The sequence below is a fragment of the Prunus dulcis genome, chromosome 4 (assembly GCF_902201215.1).
Source record: "Prunus dulcis chromosome 4, ALMONDv2, whole genome shotgun sequence".
In the NCBI taxonomy this organism is placed as follows: Eukaryota; Viridiplantae; Streptophyta; class Magnoliopsida; order Rosales; family Rosaceae; genus Prunus; species Prunus dulcis.
The window spans coordinates 13,191,909-13,208,383 of record NC_047653.1 but is presented as its reverse complement, the minus strand read 5'-3'; the positions used below and the strand labels follow the sequence as shown (position 1 = coordinate 13,208,383).

The 16,475-nt window shown below is 36.0% G+C and overlaps 2 protein-coding genes across 2 annotated transcripts; both read left to right on the top strand.

Moving 5' to 3' along the window:
- Positions 1–404: 404 nt before the first annotated feature.
- LOC117624815 (FHA domain-containing protein DDL) lies at positions 405–8,856 on the top strand. The gene is made up of 11 exons (XM_034356275.1): positions 405–575; positions 1,981–2,768; positions 3,193–3,221; positions 3,746–3,812; positions 4,032–4,089; positions 4,923–5,015; positions 6,188–6,302; positions 6,395–6,442; positions 6,531–6,576; positions 6,709–6,779; positions 8,614–8,856. The coding sequence occupies exons 2-11, from the start codon at positions 2,028–2,030 to the stop codon at positions 8,651–8,653; spliced, it is 1,308 nt and encodes a 435-aa protein (XP_034212166.1). The 5' UTR covers positions 405–575; positions 1,981–2,027; the 3' UTR covers positions 8,654–8,856.
- A 1,485-nt stretch (positions 8,857–10,341) lies between these two features.
- Positions 10,342–14,132, top strand: LOC117625098 (tryptophan synthase beta chain 1). The gene is made up of 5 exons (XM_034356683.1): positions 10,342–10,813; positions 11,570–11,926; positions 12,650–13,092; positions 13,181–13,275; positions 13,643–14,132. Exons 1-5 carry the CDS (start codon positions 10,472–10,474, stop codon positions 13,816–13,818), a joined length of 1,413 nt encoding a protein of 470 aa, XP_034212574.1. The 5' UTR covers positions 10,342–10,471; the 3' UTR covers positions 13,819–14,132.
- The last annotated feature ends 2,343 nt before the right edge of the window (positions 14,133–16,475 follow it).

Below are 16,475 nucleotides of genomic sequence, written 5' to 3'. Positions count from 1 at the left end.
TTTTTTAGGTCAAATTGTTCAAAAAATTAAATTAAGAAGTAAACGAAGAAAAGTTATCCATGAAAAAAAAAAAAATTAGACTTAAACCATTCTTAAACAATTTAATAAAATTGTAGACTTAAATTTTGAGTTTGAAGGGTTGGGGAAAAAATAGTTTGAGTCCGGCAAAATCCAAATAGTTACTTTTTAGAGATGAGAAATTTGGGTTTAGGACCAAATGAGTTAAAGAAGGCCTAAGTGATAATTTGGGAAGCCAAGTTCATTTGATAACTTATAAGAAAATCACTTATTGTTAAAAATTGCAGAAGAAAAAAAGCGATAAGAAAAAGCTACTTACATTTTTTGATTATGTAGCGATCAAATTTGAGGAGGTGTTGGTTTTAATAAAAATTTCAAACTTCCAAAAATACCCCAATCTATTTTAAAGCTCCCTCCTCATGTTGCGTCGTCTTCTTCCCATCACGTTGCTTCTTCACGCTCTCTCCACAGAGCTCACTCCTTTCCTTCTCTTCCATTCTGCCACAGTTTTTTCTTGTTGGATCAATTGAAGCGCACTGCTGAGCCACAAGACTCAGGTAAGAGGCGCATATTATGTTTATTTCTTTTCACTTTCATTCTTCCCTCTTTCTCTTTAATTTCTAGGGTTTTAACTTTCAATTGTAGCTGCTGTTGGTTTTCTATATTACTTATTGGCATGAGAATGGCATTTTTCCATTTGGGTTTTAGGGCCCTTGCCTGATAGGGTCAAGTTCCTATAAACTAGTTGAATTGGTATAGAAAAGGGAAATAGGCAAATAGATTTCGAGGGGGTCAAACCTCCAAAGCATAAAGCTGTATTTTTTCCCATAAACTGGTCATAATTTTTTTTTCTTCTTCTTTTTTAGCTTCTTCAAGTCTAGTACTTCTTCTTTTTATTGTTTCTTTCTAATGTTGGGATTTAGGAACAAAGGAATTTAGGGATTTAGTGAACCCATCTATTTTAGGGAACCCAAATGCCCAAATGAGCACTTGGTGAAGAAGATTCTAGGTGATGCTTCTCTGCTTGTGAAGCATATATTAGCATGAACAACTCCATCCATAATCGACGAGCTAAGAAAATCCTCCATTTAAGATAGTTGCAGAGCAGGTACCGCCATTGTTCTCCTTTATGCTACTTACACCTGCTTAAGATAGTTATTTGATGATTTCCCGTTTGTTCTGTTATATGTGTGTGTGTGTGTATATATATATATGTTAGTTTATGATTTGGCTTCATATGGATCTCTTTTGGCTTTCTTATTCTTAGTTTATGATGTGAGAATTACAGGGTTGGTTGGAGTTCAGTATTGAATATTCCAACGTAGTTTTGAAATTTTGGTCTTTTGTAAGTGTTATTTTATTGTGTGGCTTGCAGCATAAGGGTGCACGCAGAATTTTTTTTGGTTATGTTTTTAATTTTGAATTTGAGTCATTGTTTTATTTCATATGTCATCCTTTTAGTTTTCCTCTTGTTGTTAGCTTATCAATTTGTGGGCTTGAAGCCTGCAATTGTCGGAAGAAGTAATTATCAATTTCTGTATAATTTGGGAAATATGGTACAAACAAAAGAGATTCTGATGAAATTTCAACTGCAATTGTCGGAAGAAGTAATTATCAATTTCTGTATAATTTGGGAAATATGGTACAAACAAAAGAGATTCTGATGAAATTTCAACTAAGAAAAATAGGCTTGAAATTTCAGCCCACCTCATTTTTAAACCCAGTGTCTGTCCCTTTGTATAGTATATAATTTATGGTTGAATTATCTTGATTTAGCATTCCCATTAACAAACTTTTGCTGATTGGGATATAGATACATAGTAGACTGGTACATCACCTTTAGCTTTTGTGCTGAGTTCTTTATTTTGCTTTGTCCAAATTTATACCACATTATTCATATGGATTTTAGACAAGTCTTTATTCTGTAATCAACGAAGTTCTAACTTCTAGTTTTTCTATCAGCTTTTCTTAGTCAGGAGAAGTCCAGTCGTGCATTTGCAAATTCATTGATGGGGCGTAACCTTTCAAATCATTCAGAATCTCCAGTTGGGGACCCTCTTCGTAGGAGGAGCCCATCTAGGAAAAGTCCATACAGAATAGAAAGATCACCTACTCGACATAGGAGGTCCCACAGGGGTAGTTCTCCACCAAGAGAGAAACATTCAGGTCACCCTAAGTCTCCAAAGCATGCAAGGTCCCCCTCTCCTCCTGTTCGCTCTCCTTCTCCTCGGACAAAACGGTTAAGAAGAGCTCAAGCTGGCAGAGAGGCTGTGAAAGAACCTGAAAGAAGTAACGGGAGGGGAACTAATAGGGGTTTACAGAAGGAAGGGGTTTCAGAGAGAGATGTCGGGAGTGATAGGAAAGAGAAACGGTGGGGAAGAGATGATGTTGATGGTAAATCATCAAGACCAAGACATGGTACTTCTCCATCAGATCGACAGCGAAGGAGTAGGCATATATCTCCCTCACCTCAACCTGCTGGTGTTACCAGAGACGTGGAGAAAGTAATTGAGAATGACAGTGAAAGGAATCATGGCAGAGGGAGTGATAGAAGAATGCAAAGGGAAAAGGGTTCAGATAGGGAAACTGATAGTGAAAGAGTGGAGAGAAGGTCAGGAAAAGACAGTACTGATCATAGGTCTTCAAGAACAAGACATGGGCGATCTACTTCTCCATTGGATCGGGACCACAAGAACAGACAAAGATCTCTTTCACCTCAACAAGCTGCCAATACCAGAGCTCGTGATGAGGTGTCTGGTGATATCCACTCCTTCAAATGTCTCATCCCCCTCCCCAATAATTTTAATTCCATTATTGAAAAATATTGCTTCTTAAATTTCATTTTTTTTCTTCATAAGATGCTTCTATTTCACTGATATTATTGTAGATTTTCAAAAGTTCTTTTGCATAGGTTTATTTTCTAATAACTTCCATTTCAAAATATCTTTTTTCTTATTTATCACCTCCTAACTCACTCCAAGGAGGAGTTAATGTGGAAAAGTGGAAGTGGTAGTATGTTTTAAGACTTTTTTGAATGAAGGAAAACACACAAATTAATTATTCAAATACGTTTGCATTCATTGGGACAATTATCTGTGATGCTTATAAGTGGTTTCTGTTTCTAGTTGCGATGATTCTTATCTAAAGTGTCTAACCAGAGGTAAACATTTTCAGGTGCCAAATTCAAGAGAAGATGAGCATAGGTGGGTATCTTTTAAACTTTTTGTTTACACTTCGCTGAACCATTGATAAAACTTCTGTTGTCCAAATATATTTTTCGTGCAATGGACCAATGATTTCTGGAATGTTATTGCACCTTGATATATTTAGTCACTCAATTTATTTGTTCTGGTGAATGAGAAGAGATAAAGGTTGGTGTAAGCAATATGTTCTTGCCAATTTAGCAAAGTAAACTTTCATGATGTAGTAAAAGTAATAAAACATGCCAATTCTAAATAATATGAGATAAGGGTCGTTGGAAAAAATATTTTAGTTTTTCTCAATTCCAGTTTCTTAATTTCTGTAGTAAAAATGATAAAGCATTAATTGCCAATTTAACATAGTAAACGTTCATGTCTGTTAATTTGTTAAGGTAGATCACATAACTTTAGGTTACTTCACTTTGGGTTCTGTTCATTCGAAACTTTTAATGTCTGAGTGCTCATGCATTAATGTACATAAGCTTTGATGTAGCTTTTGATGAGCTGTTCGTTGCTTTCTTGGGCAGGGATGATGAGAATGATGCAGTAGCTATGATGAAGGCTGCTGAGGAGGCCTTGGAAGCAAAGCAAAAGGTAAGAAATGCATGGCTTGGTGTCTTTCTTCAATTATAACTATCATCATCAAATTTTTGTTACGCATGCCAAATTTTCTCAGCTATCCAGTGCAAGCTGTGATAGGTCTTGTTTATCCGCTTTTATTTCTGAGTATCGTGTAGTGCATATAATTTGTTTAATTGTGTGGAAGGTTGAAACTGTACTTACGTTTTGCTCCTTTTACTACTCGACTTACAGGAAAAACCTTCGTTTGAGCTATCTGGAAAGCTTGCTGCAGAAACTAATAGGGTCAGGGGTGAGATCACCTTTTCCTTGGGGTTTGATACAAAAGTCTGAACTTTTTGTTCTCGTTTGTTTTTGAAAATAGGAAGAAATAGATGCACTAATCCGAACCCTTAAAGGGCTTAAATAGAGTACAACCTAATCACAATAGGAAACAAAATAACGACCAGATCACTTACTTGAGGAAGCTAGATCACAACCCCAAACAACTTGGAAAGCAATACTCTACTTATCTTAAACTCCTATTTAGAACAAACTTTTGTTCTCCAATACTTTCCCTTGAAGCTGGAGCGTAGATGATAATCATGCCCAGCTCGTTACATAACTCAGAAACATAATTAAGAACATCAAGACATAAACTTGTGCCATCTTGAATGATTTTTCCACAGAATGAATAAGATAGGCGCACGTACATCATCATAACATCTAGCCTCAACTTTTGGGCCCCAAAAGAAAATTTAAATATGTGGGTCAAATATCAACCAAAACCTCCGGTAGACTGAATTTAATAAATTCTGTACCAAATACAAATCACTAACACTCAATTAGAAAATCACCTAATTTAGGAAACTAGATCACATTCCTTAACCAACACTCATTTAGTAAGCAAATAAATTAAGTACAATCACAACGTGAAATTAATTAACAGCCAAATCGCACCCTTAAACAAGAAGGAAACCAAGTATTCTAATTAACTTAGAATCCTAATTACAATATAGTTTTAATTCTCTGATATTTTTTATATATACATTGCGGAGATTGTGCATTTCTATATGTTTATTCATTATAACAAATAAAAAGATAATAATATATGTTTTGTTTTCTATATGGTTATTATTTTGTCAGGTATAACACTTTTATTCACTGAGCCTCCAGATGGACGAAAACCTGATGTAAGATGGCGGCTTTATGTATTCAAGGGCGGTGAAGTGTTAAATGGTAAGTCTCTTGGAGATTAATACTGGAAGTTATCTTCTTGTTTTTGTGCCTTTCTTGAGACCTACATATGCTTCTTTAATGGTGAAGCACTTAGAGTAGTTGAATGATAATGAAGTAGCTGCTGAGTACTGACTGCAGGTTGCTTCTTTTTAGACTTACAGTGCTTTTAAAAGACCTCATGTGTCATGTCTGATCAAAGTACCTAGTTCCAAGCCGATTAACTGTCAAAATTCTTAAATCTCAAAGGCTGAAGGGCTGATGACTGAAGATTCTCTTATTGTTTTTGTAAGACCTTGGCTGCAACCCACAATGCAGCATCAATTTTCATTTCAGTAAATAAGTGACCTTAGGATGTAACAACGTTTTAGCATCCATATAACTTCTTCCATCACGTACTTAACCTCTCCTTATAACACTGATTGCTGAGACAAGCAGCCTGTGGTAATTCTGTATGTTTTCTCCTAATGGAAACGTCTCTTTCAAGTTCAAATCATTTATCAGATTGGGTGCAATGGTGTGAGTAATGAATATTGGACAGTTCAAGAAATATTTGAGACTTTCTGTTCATGGATACTATGTTGCAATATATTGGAGAAGAAACATATTTTTGTGGCCCAAAATATAGTGCATGCTTCTATTTTTTGTGCACATATGGTGGTTGTACATTAACGTTTTTAGTACTCGTAGAAATTTCCTTTTTAGATTTTTAAGCTTTTGGTAGTTTTCTTCCCAAAAGAAAAAAGGTACAAATCCAATGGTATTGAGTAGTGTATTTAAACTAAAAAATGTTGGATTTATGTGCATTTTCCTTTGGTATTGAGTACTTGTATGCATCTTGTTGCTCTTAACTCAAAACTGTGTTTAAACTTTATTGACTTTGGATTATTGAGTAGGAATGAAATTCTGGACCAGTCAAGTTCTATTACTTAGGCGAGCTATTGTTGTGTAATGGTTACTACTCCCAACCTGAGCTTATTCCATTTTCTTTTGGTAATGACTTAGTTTTTGGTGATTTTCCATATCTGGCAAGCATGCAAAATAGTGCAATAATTTTTCTTGTGCATTTTAATAGTACTCTCTGTTGGGATTTCTGGGTCTTTGGGACTCTATTCATGGTGATCAAAATGTTCTCCTTGAATTCTGGTTTTCTAAGATGTACATATGATCTACAGAACCCCTGTACATACATCGGCAAAGCTGTTACCTCTTTGGGAGGGAAAGAAGGGTGGCAGACGTCCCTACAGATCACCCATCCTGTAGCAAGCAACATGCTGTTATACAATTCAGGTAGATCTTGAATTTTACTTTTTTTTTAAATTTTTGCCATTTACATTCTTGGTTAGTAACTAATATCATATTTTATTTTCCCGCCATGCCAGGCAAGTTGAAATGGAGCAACCTGATGGTACATTATCAAAGAAAGTAAGGTAAGACATTTAATTTGCAGCTAATTTCATTATTTAAAGGGTGAATTTTTCAAATCTCGAATCTCATTTTTTTTGTGCACCGTCACAGGCCTTACTTAATGGACCTTGGAAGCACAAATAAAACTTTTCTTAATGTGAGTGGCTCAATTGATATATTGTCTTCTTTTCTTTTGATTATAGTTTTGGCATTTGTGTTGTGTATGAGTAAGCTGAGGCATTCCTGTATTTGCAAGAATTTAGATTTAACATTTGCTTTTCTTTTGCAGGATACTGCAATTGAACCTCAACGGTATTATGAACTAATGGAAAAGGACACCATTAGATTTGGTAATAGTAGGTAGGTCACTAATCAATAATCCAACTAAGGTTTTGTGGTTCTTGGATTGATGTCTCCTAGAAATTTTCTTCTTTTTCTGTTGGTATTCATGTGTTATTCCTGAATGAATACTGTAATGATACTTGCAGCTGAATACCTGAATTTAATTGGTTTGGTTTCTATGGTTATTTATGTTTGAATTGAGTTGAAACAATTGGTTTTAGAAACCAATAATTGTTGCTTGGTTCAATATGTGCTGGTTAAGGGCCTACATAATGTTTGTTAAATTTGGGAGTTGCATGAGAAGTAAAGTTGTTAGTTGGACTTGACTATGCTGGTCATAAAGAATCATAGTAAATGGTAAAAGGATTCCAGGCAATTGGAACGGTAAACCCATTGGGGAGGGGGGATGTAAAAGGTAGCACATTCCCAAAGAGTGCATACCAAACATGAGAGCAGAGGAAGCTGTTGTAGCTAATGGGGGTTTCATGTAAGCACTGGAATTCAAAACTCCAACATGAAAAATGAGGAGATTTTAATGCGAGTCATGTTCAGATTATTCTACCACCACCCTATATTTTCTTTACAAGTGCGTATTTTTGAAGGCAGGCTGTCAGTAAGTTTTGTATTGGCATAGTGATCAGCTTGATCCTATTAGCGCATTTGATCATGCGAATGTTTAAGGTTTGTAGAGTTGCAGCTGATTATACAAATCGATATGCTGGTCATAAAGAATCATAGTAAATGGTAAAAGGATTCCAGGCAATTGGAACGGTAAACCCATTGGGGAGGGGGGATGTAAAAGGTAGCACATTCCCAAAGAGTGCATACCAAACATGAGAGCAGAGGAAGCTGTTGTAGCTAATGGGGGTTTCATGTAAGCACTGGAATTCAAAACTCCAACATGAAAAATGAGGAGATTTTAATGTGAGTCATGTTCAGATTATTCTACCACCACCCTATATTTTCTTTACAAGTGCGTATTTTTGAAGGCAGGCTGTCAGTAAGTTTTGTATTGGCATAGTGATCAGCTTGATCCTATTAGCGCATTTGATCATGCGAATGTTTAAGGTTTGTAGAGTTGCAGCTGATTATACAAATCGAAATCATAGGTCATGCTTGATTTAGTTTGAGTCATCTGATCCTTGATTTAGTTTGAGTCATCTGATCCTTGATTTAGTTTAAGTCATATCTGATGCCTACTTTTCTCCCTTTCATAATTGGGCCCTCATTTTTTGTATCATTAATTATGAATTTTATAGTTACAATTTTTAGTGTAATATTTGAAGATAATAAGGTTGTGGAAGGTTCCGAAAGGTATTCGAATGTCGCCTGGTAAGAGTTATCTGCAGCATGATGTGTTTTAAGAGACTAAAAAAGCTAATCAGAGAAGGAACCATAACATTCTTCTGGCTGCTCCATTTTCTGTGAGTACATGTGTGTAGTCTTCGAAGGTTGTATCTGTCATGCAAACTGAGCTGTCTTAGACTCTTAGGTTTCTAAAGCAGAAACTATGACGACTGACTGAAAGATGGTTTTTGTTTCTATATGATCTATTCTTTTTCGTTTTGTTACTCAAATTGTGCCTCAAACTACTGGACAGCTGGGATTTTAAGATGGTTGTGACTATTTAAAATTGAACGGAGAATCTTAGGATTCTTCTTTCCGAAGTGATTTGTAATTGTGTTTCATCACTTCCTCACGAGGCTTAGAAGTATGCTTGATGAGAAATCTGTGGTTTTACTGGGGAATTTCTTGTGTGCTGTCTCTGATATAATATGTGATCCATGCTGCATTGCTTCTAACATTTTTGTGGCACATTTTTGACGTCATTCTTATAATTTGGTTTTTGCAGCCGAGAGTATGTACTACTGCACGAGAACTCTATGAATTGACGGGCTCAATTGGCTACTCGAATGCGCTTCCGTTTAACATTTGGGGATCACTGATGCATGAGGTCTTTTCTTTTCTTTTCTTTTTTTTTCTTTTTTTTCGGCAGATCAGATGTATGGGAATGGGTGGATTTTATGAATAGCATCAAATTTTCTGAATATATTTCATGGATGTTACAGTCAATTATGCATGGTATGTTATATCTCCTCGTGGTTTGTGATTTTCATGAATCTGGATGTATCCTTAGGCAGCACTATAAATGGCTGCCAACAGCTGGACTAAGGGCGATTCAAGCACAAATTATTATCTGTGTGGAAATGTTAAATAGTAGAGAACTGTTATTGGCCTTCCGAAAAAGTCATATTGCACCCCTCTCTTGTGAAAGAAGGAGCGCAACGACTCTTTCAGAGTGCCAATAACACCTCCGTTTGTGTAAATTATATTCCTAGGTACCGATGTTCTTTTTGTGACTTGTGGACGTTGAAATTCTGTTTGAAGAAAGAAATAAAGGCAGAGATGTAGGAAATTAGTACAAGTTGCTTCTAGTTATTGGTTCTGGTTGTTGACAGCAAGGCATGGGTTACTCTGTATAAGCACCGGGTACACGTACTTTGAGTATTCTGGTTCAAATAAGAATGTCCAAACCTCCTCAGACACTAAATTATAATTTGTTGGTGGTCAAATTAAAATGTACACATATTATGGAACACTAATTGACCATTGGGTTGGGTATGGAACACTACATGTGCTTAATCCTAATCTTTTAGGTCCGTTTTGTTCAAAGGTTAGGAGTTTGAAAATGGGTTTCAAATTGCATTCCCATGTTTGGTAAGTGTACTCTTGGGAATGCAATTATGGACTAGTAGGTATGAACTTCCTATGTAGGGGAGAAGTTCATACCCTTGGCTCACCTTGAGAAATTTTTTCCCCCACTTGGAAAAACATTTAATGCAGTCTTTTAGGAGGAACTTACTCATGTTATTATTTTTATACGTCACTTTTTGACCCTTAAAAAACTCTTCATATTGATAACCTTTAATAACAAGAAAATCAAGGATATTGTTGGAAACTTGATAACTTTTCATTCCTAATATTGCACTAAATAAAGATGGGAATATGAGATAATTGCATTACCTAGTTCTCATTTCCTAGCATCCCAAACATGAGAATGAACATCCTCCATTCCTATATCATGGGATTGGGACATGGGAATTTTATTTCTAAGAAGTTCAATTCGCGAACCAAACAAGCTCTTAAGTTTCATTTGAAGATAAAAATTTAAAAGAAATGATTTGAAAACGAGAATGCTAAATTTGCTTTAAAAAAAAATAATATAATTAACTTAAATATATTTGAAATATATTTAAAATGACTACGTACAAGGAATCATTTGAAAACATAAATTTAATTCTTTTACATTTGCTCTTAATGAAGCTAATAAATGTCACCTCCTCCACAAACCTTCTATCAAAAAGAAAAAAGAAAAAAAAAACACAAGAACTCAGCTACCATATTATTTATTGACCACAAATACCAACCCCTCCCAAAAGAAGAACACGTCCACACTACCACGTTCTTTTAATGTTGATAGGACCAGACCACAGTGCCATATTTGCCCCACAATGACAATGCATGGGACAATGACAAAGGGTGGTAGGTAAATTTTTCCTTTTTTAGAGGGGCAATAAATGCAAAATTCAAACTATTCCCCTACCAATTCCATCAAGCTGTTATAAAAAACGTAAGAAAAAAGTCAAATTGCAAAACTCTTACAAAACACTAAAACCAAATCTCTCTCGTAAAAAAACCTCCTTCATAAAATGGCAGCCTCCACAAGCGCTTCCACCACTTGCAAAACCCACCGACTGATCACCCCGCCGCTTCCAAAACCCTACTCCTCCTCCCAATTGTCCTTCAAGTTCCACAAATTTACCCCCCGTGCCACCACCCCTTCTTCCATCTCCTGCACCCTCACCCGAGATTCAGCCCCTCTTCAGATGGAGGACAAGCACGAAAATGGGTCCTTACCGGTTCTGCCCCGACCCGATTCCTTCGGCCGGTTCGGTAAGTATGGCGGCAAGTACGTCCCCGAAACCCTAATGCATGCCCTCACCGAGCTCGAGGCTGCTTTTCATGCTCTTGCTAATGACGAGGACTTTCAGGTACTGTTAAAATCGATTCTTCCATTCTGTTTTTGACCTTTTCCCTCATTGTTCTGTTTCGAGAATCAAATGTGAAAATTTTGATGTGGTGAGAATTGTATATGAATGAATTGGACGTTGGTGCATGTTGATTTGGTTTTTCGTAGTTGGAATTGTTGTCAATATCAAAATTTGTGAGGAAAATGAATGAAAAGCTATTTGAGCAGAGTGGCCACAAGGTCCTTTAAATTGAATCAAGCTGGGAAAGTATTATATACCAGAAAACTTGTCAATACCCGTTTCAAAGCTGCATCTTGTTACCGAAAAAATGTTGCATGCAATTAGTTTATGTTGTATTTTGTCATAGAGCTCAGCGAAGCTTTAGGGAATTCGGGAATTCGTAGGATTTGTTGTTTGTTTCATTCAAATAAAATTTGTGATTTTAGTTGCGATGTTGTGTCTTTAGTTACAATTTTTGGTTACCATTCAATTTTGAGATATTGTAGGATGCATACGCCAAACATAGTTTTTGGAAATTTGCACTAAAAAGTATCCAAAATGAGGAAGAAGATTTCTTTATTTTTTTTTTATAAATATTATTCGGTTTTTCACTTACAAAGAATATGTTTGGTGTGTTGCTGACAATAGAACCCCTTTTACTTCTTGGTTATTGGCTGAATCTGAGTTTCCTGAACCTGAAAGAGGAGAGAAATTTAATTTTCTTTTGGTGGTATACAACTGAGTAAGTAACTGATTAATAAATATATGATATTGCAGAAAGAATTGAATGGCATTTTGAAGGACTATGTTGGCAGGGAGACTCCTCTCTACTTTGCAGAGCGGCTAACTGAGCACTACAAACGCCCTAATGGTGAAGGGCCTCACATTTATCTGAAGAGGGAAGATCTTAACCATACTGGGGCCCATAAGATCAACAATGCCGTTGCCCAAGCCTTACTTGCTAAGAAATTGGGAAAGAAACGCATTATTGCTGAAACTGGAGCGGGTCAACATGGAGTTGCCACTGCCACTGTTTGTGCTCGGTTTGGATTGCAGTGTATCATCTACATGGGTGCCCAAGATATGGAAAGGCAATCCCTCAATGTTTTCAGAATGCGGCTTCTTGGAGCAGAGGTTTGTTATTATTCTGAAACTCACTTCGTTACATTTATAAGCTGAACATCCAATGAATTATGAAACTGGACTGTACTGAGAGATTTGCCTATTTTTCTTACTTGCATATCCCACCGATAATATTTTCCCAGAACAGGGTTCCTAGAAGGGGAGAAGCCAATTGTCTTTCTATGGAATGCTCCATAATTATTATGTTGTGCACGACTCTTGCTTATTGCCCCTTCTGTGTTACCTATTAGATTTGTGTCAGAGATCAAATCATGGTTTTCGATCTATCTAATACTAAAATTTTCTTGGGTTCTTTTTCTCTCAGGGAATTTATTTAGCATATTTTAAGTTTCTATTGATTATATATAATCTTGATTGTTTCAGTGTTCCATTCTGCCATCTCATGAATGGTTAGCTGACAGTTGTTTTTTGCTGTGCAAGAAAGGGTAATTTTACGTTTTCGATAACTTCTTTTGGTGTGATTTAGCAAGATAGGTATGCTGATCAGATACATTTTACAGATTGCATCTTTTCTTTACAAGAAATGTGCACTCATTTTAGGGGACAAATTACTGAATTTAACTGCCATGGCCATTTCTTTTGATTTTCGTTTTTCGTTTTCTTGACTCTGCTGTGAAATGGCATAAACTGTTACTTTTATTTGAGTCCAATGCATCGCTCTTACTAATCCTAATTATTTTGAACTTTAATTTCTTTTGCTGTTTTGAAATACAGGTTAGACCAGTCCATTCTGGGACAGCTACATTGAAGGATGCTACTTCAGAAGCTATAAGGGACTGGGTAACTAATGTAGAGACAACTCATTATATTTTGGGTTCCGTTGCTGGCCCACATCCATACCCTATGATGGTTCGGGATTTCCACAAGGTGATTGGTAGAGAAACAAGAAAACAGGCACTGGAAAAGTGGGGAGGGAAACCAGATGTGCTGGTAGCTTGTGTTGGTGGGGGTTCAAATGCCATGGGACTTTTCCATGAGTTTGTCGAAGACAAAGATGTTCGATTGATTGGGGTGGAGGCTGCAGGCTTTGGATTGGACAGTGGAAAGCATGCTGCAACTTTGACAAAAGGGGAAGTTGGGGTCTTGCATGGAGCTATGAGCTACTTATTGCAGGATGATGATGGACAAATTATTGAGCCTCATTCTATAAGTGCAGGGTATGAGAGTTCATTGACCTTTTTAGCTATCAATTAATTTTGTTGTGGCTTTGAAATGTAGTAACTCTGATTTCTTTGTGGCATTTAGCCTGGATTACCCCGGAGTTGGTCCAGAGCACAGTTTTCTGAAAGACACACAGCGTGCTGAATACTATAGCATTACTGATGAAGAAGCCTTGGAAGGTATTGGACTGTGGCTTAGATTTGTTTTATACTCTTTTGACCTTCTCTTTTTCAGGTAGGGGGAAGTAGTGCGCTTATGCATAGCGTTCGATTGGTTATCTTTAAATGAAATATCAGTTTGACATATGGAATATGTCATTTCCTCTCAAGCTTAATGTACAGTCCACAGATGACACCATGAACAAGTGGAGACCTGTAATAAGCTGTGATGTTCGTCATTCTTATTGCAGTGTCCTTGTCATGTTCTTGGTCTTAAGTCCTTGGACTATATTTTGCCCCTCGTTTCCATTACATGTGAAGCACACACAACTAGATTTTACTAGATCAGTCTTATCCAGCTTTCGTAATTTATTTTTTCTCCTTGCAGCTTTTAAACGATTGTCAAGACTGGAGGGAATAATTCCAGCTTTGGAGACTTCTCATGCACTGGCCTACTTAGAGAAGCTGTGCCCTACACTCCCCGACGGGGCCAAGGTTGTGCTTAACTGCAGTGGCAGAGGGGATAAGGATGTTCACACTGCCATCAAGCACTTGAAGGTCTGATGCCACCATGATTGAGCAAAACCAAAGGATCGTCTCTCTCCAGAAAGCTAAAGGAAGGAACCATAGGAAATAAATTTTATTATTTCCATAATGTGTCTATTAAATCACCCGTTATAGAGCAAGTTTGGAAATGCAATTTGCTGATAGGTCAAGGATGGCTCCAACGAATAAAAGCGGAATACCAGTTTTTGTAATGATGCAAGTTTCTTCGTTTTTCCTGTATAATGTAACTTTATGAATTTCAATGAGGAGACTGCAAATCTAGTTATATCTGAATATTTATGATGGATCGCTATTGCGAAGGCTTTGCTCAATTTCTTCAGAAAAATTCAGTCGTCATTAAAAATCTAGCCCTTTCAAATTCTCAATTGGTTTTCTATGATTTTGGGTTGGACGCAAGGGAGAAGAATGGTTTAAGAATAATGGTGGATGTGGTAATTAAACTAACAAAAATATACAAAAAACCAGTTAATGTAAAAATTCCCCTTACTGTTACTAAGGCTGAATTTGATGGAGGTGGGCACGGTTTGGTTTGGACTGGTTTTTGCCTCAAATTAGAACCGATCCGATACTATTCATGCGGTTTGGTTCGGTTCGGTTTTAATTAAAAAAATTCAAAAACCGTCCGGTTCGGTTTGAACCGGTTTCGGTCCGGTTCCGGTTCCGGTTCGGTTTTGAACCGGATTATAAAAATTATTTTTTTAAATTGTTTTGTAATACAATTCTCAACTGAAATATTATTTTTTTACTTGAAAATTAACAAATTATTCAATTTCATATAATTAATAAATATTAAAGTGAGAAAAGAGAGATATTTTGACATTGAACTTGGATAAATATTAGGTTTTTTTAAAATGAAATTAAAAATATAGCATTAAATATAAATATATATTGAAATTATATATTTTTTTAGTTTCACCGGTTCGGTTCGGCCCGGTTCGGTTTTTGAAGACATGGAACCGGATCCGAATCCGGTCCAAACCGGTCCGGTTCGGTTTTTGACCGGTTTTTGACTTTTTGGTCAACTCGGTTTTTTTCCGGTTTGGTTCGGTGTGGTTCGGCTAGGATTTCCGGTTTGCCGGTTTGAGTGCCCACCCCTAGTGGGTCACATGTTCCTCTCATTGTGCAACATCGGTGAAAGGAGTAAAGTGGGCCACTTTGAGTTTCAAGGGTCAATGTGAAATTTGACCATAATTTCAGGAGCGTTGTAGCAATTAAGCCTTCAATCACGTTCTTCTTCTTCCTTGGAAAAGTGATTCAAGATCTTGTTTGGTGCAATGCTGTGAGTAAACACACAGTGGGAAGTCTTTAAACAAAAGAAAAATTATAGAACCTATGTGATTTTTACGACAACCTTTGATACACTTGAAAGGCCAAATTCATACATATAAAAAAGATCTATCCTATGTGAATTTTACCAAAAACAACACGGATATATATTCTTGTTTCTTGGAAAAAGGACAGTTGATGAAGGATTTATTTCTTTGTTTTTAGAAAGAAAATAACTTCTAAGAAACACAAAGATAAAATAAAAAACGAAATTTGAATGTAAGATATAAATTACATATCATATTATTCTTTCTACATATCAATTGATTTACAGTTGAATGCTCACATTTTAACATGATATAATTCCTGCGTTTAATCCAATTGAGCTGCACCGATCACATGTAAGAGGCGGCTACGTCTATGATTGAACAATTTTGTGTTGAATGCTCTAATCCTAACAATTTGAAGGGTAGGAAAAACAAAAACAGAGAAAATCAAGATCATAATGCCGTAATGGTATAAAACTCTTCTTAATTGGAAAAGAGCTGTCCTTTTCTCCCATGACCGGAAAACTAACGTCGACTATTTGCCAACCTCAAAGCTTTCTCATTTAGCCTTGAATTCTTGTTAGGGTATGTAATCATCATATTCTATAGTAAAAAACTAAATATTTACAACTTTAGTTCTCATGATCTCTTTAGCACTGGTGTAGTAAAGAGTCTTCTTGATCCTCTATCTATAAACTCTAGTGAGCTGGGCTTGATTTTGTAATATTTATTACTCACTATTTTGCTGAATTTATTTTTCCCGATTTATTGTATGCAAGAACCTCCTTTTAGGGTGGATTCTTCTTGTACATCTCTTATATTTACCCCTTTATTAATGAAATTCTGTTTGTTCTAAAAAAATTTATTTATGTGGGATTCATTATTTTTAAAAAAAAAAAAAAAAAAACAAGAGGGTCATAATTTTTATATTTTAAGAAGAGGACAAGACGACATGAACAAGAGACTCTTTCCATTACCCAAAAGAGATTTTGATTTCTTTCTTGTACATGAAAAAGAAATATTTTATTTGTCCCCTTCATGCATTCGTAGACAAAAACACAAACACAAACTTAGCACACGTATATTGTTTTGGTATTTTTATATTCTTAATCTAAAACTCTGTTTTGTTTCTAATACAATAACAGTACTGCTACAACCTTGTTCAATCTCTACAGTCAAGATCTCTGCAAAGAATGCAATTTAAATAAAAAACTAAGAAAATATATTTTTATTTATTTGTCGACACCTTCAGAAAAATAAAAATAAAAACTTTTGACGTGGGTATGACTAGCTAATCATAAAAGGGGATGTAAATTAACAAAAAGAAAATAAATATAAAAT

Coding starts and splice junctions, on each gene's coding strand:
- LOC117624815 (XM_034356275.1), top strand. CDS start 2,028: ATGGGGCGTAACCTTTCAAATCATTCAGAATCTCCAGTTGGGGACCCT. Junction 4,090..4,922: donor AGAAACTAATAGGGTCAGGG/GTGAGATCACCT, acceptor TTATTTTGTCAG/GTATAACACTTTTATTCACT. Junction 6,780..8,613: donor ATTAGATTTGGTAATAGTAG/GTAGGTCACTAA, acceptor TGGTTTTTGCAG/CCGAGAGTATGTACTACTGC.
- LOC117625098 (XM_034356683.1), top strand. CDS start 10,472: ATGGCAGCCTCCACAAGCGCTTCCACCACTTGCAAAACCCACCGACTG. Junction 10,814..11,569: donor CTAATGACGAGGACTTTCAG/GTACTGTTAAAA, acceptor ATGATATTGCAG/AAAGAATTGAATGGCATTTT. Junction 11,927..12,649: donor TGCGGCTTCTTGGAGCAGAG/GTTTGTTATTAT, acceptor TTTGAAATACAG/GTTAGACCAGTCCATTCTGG.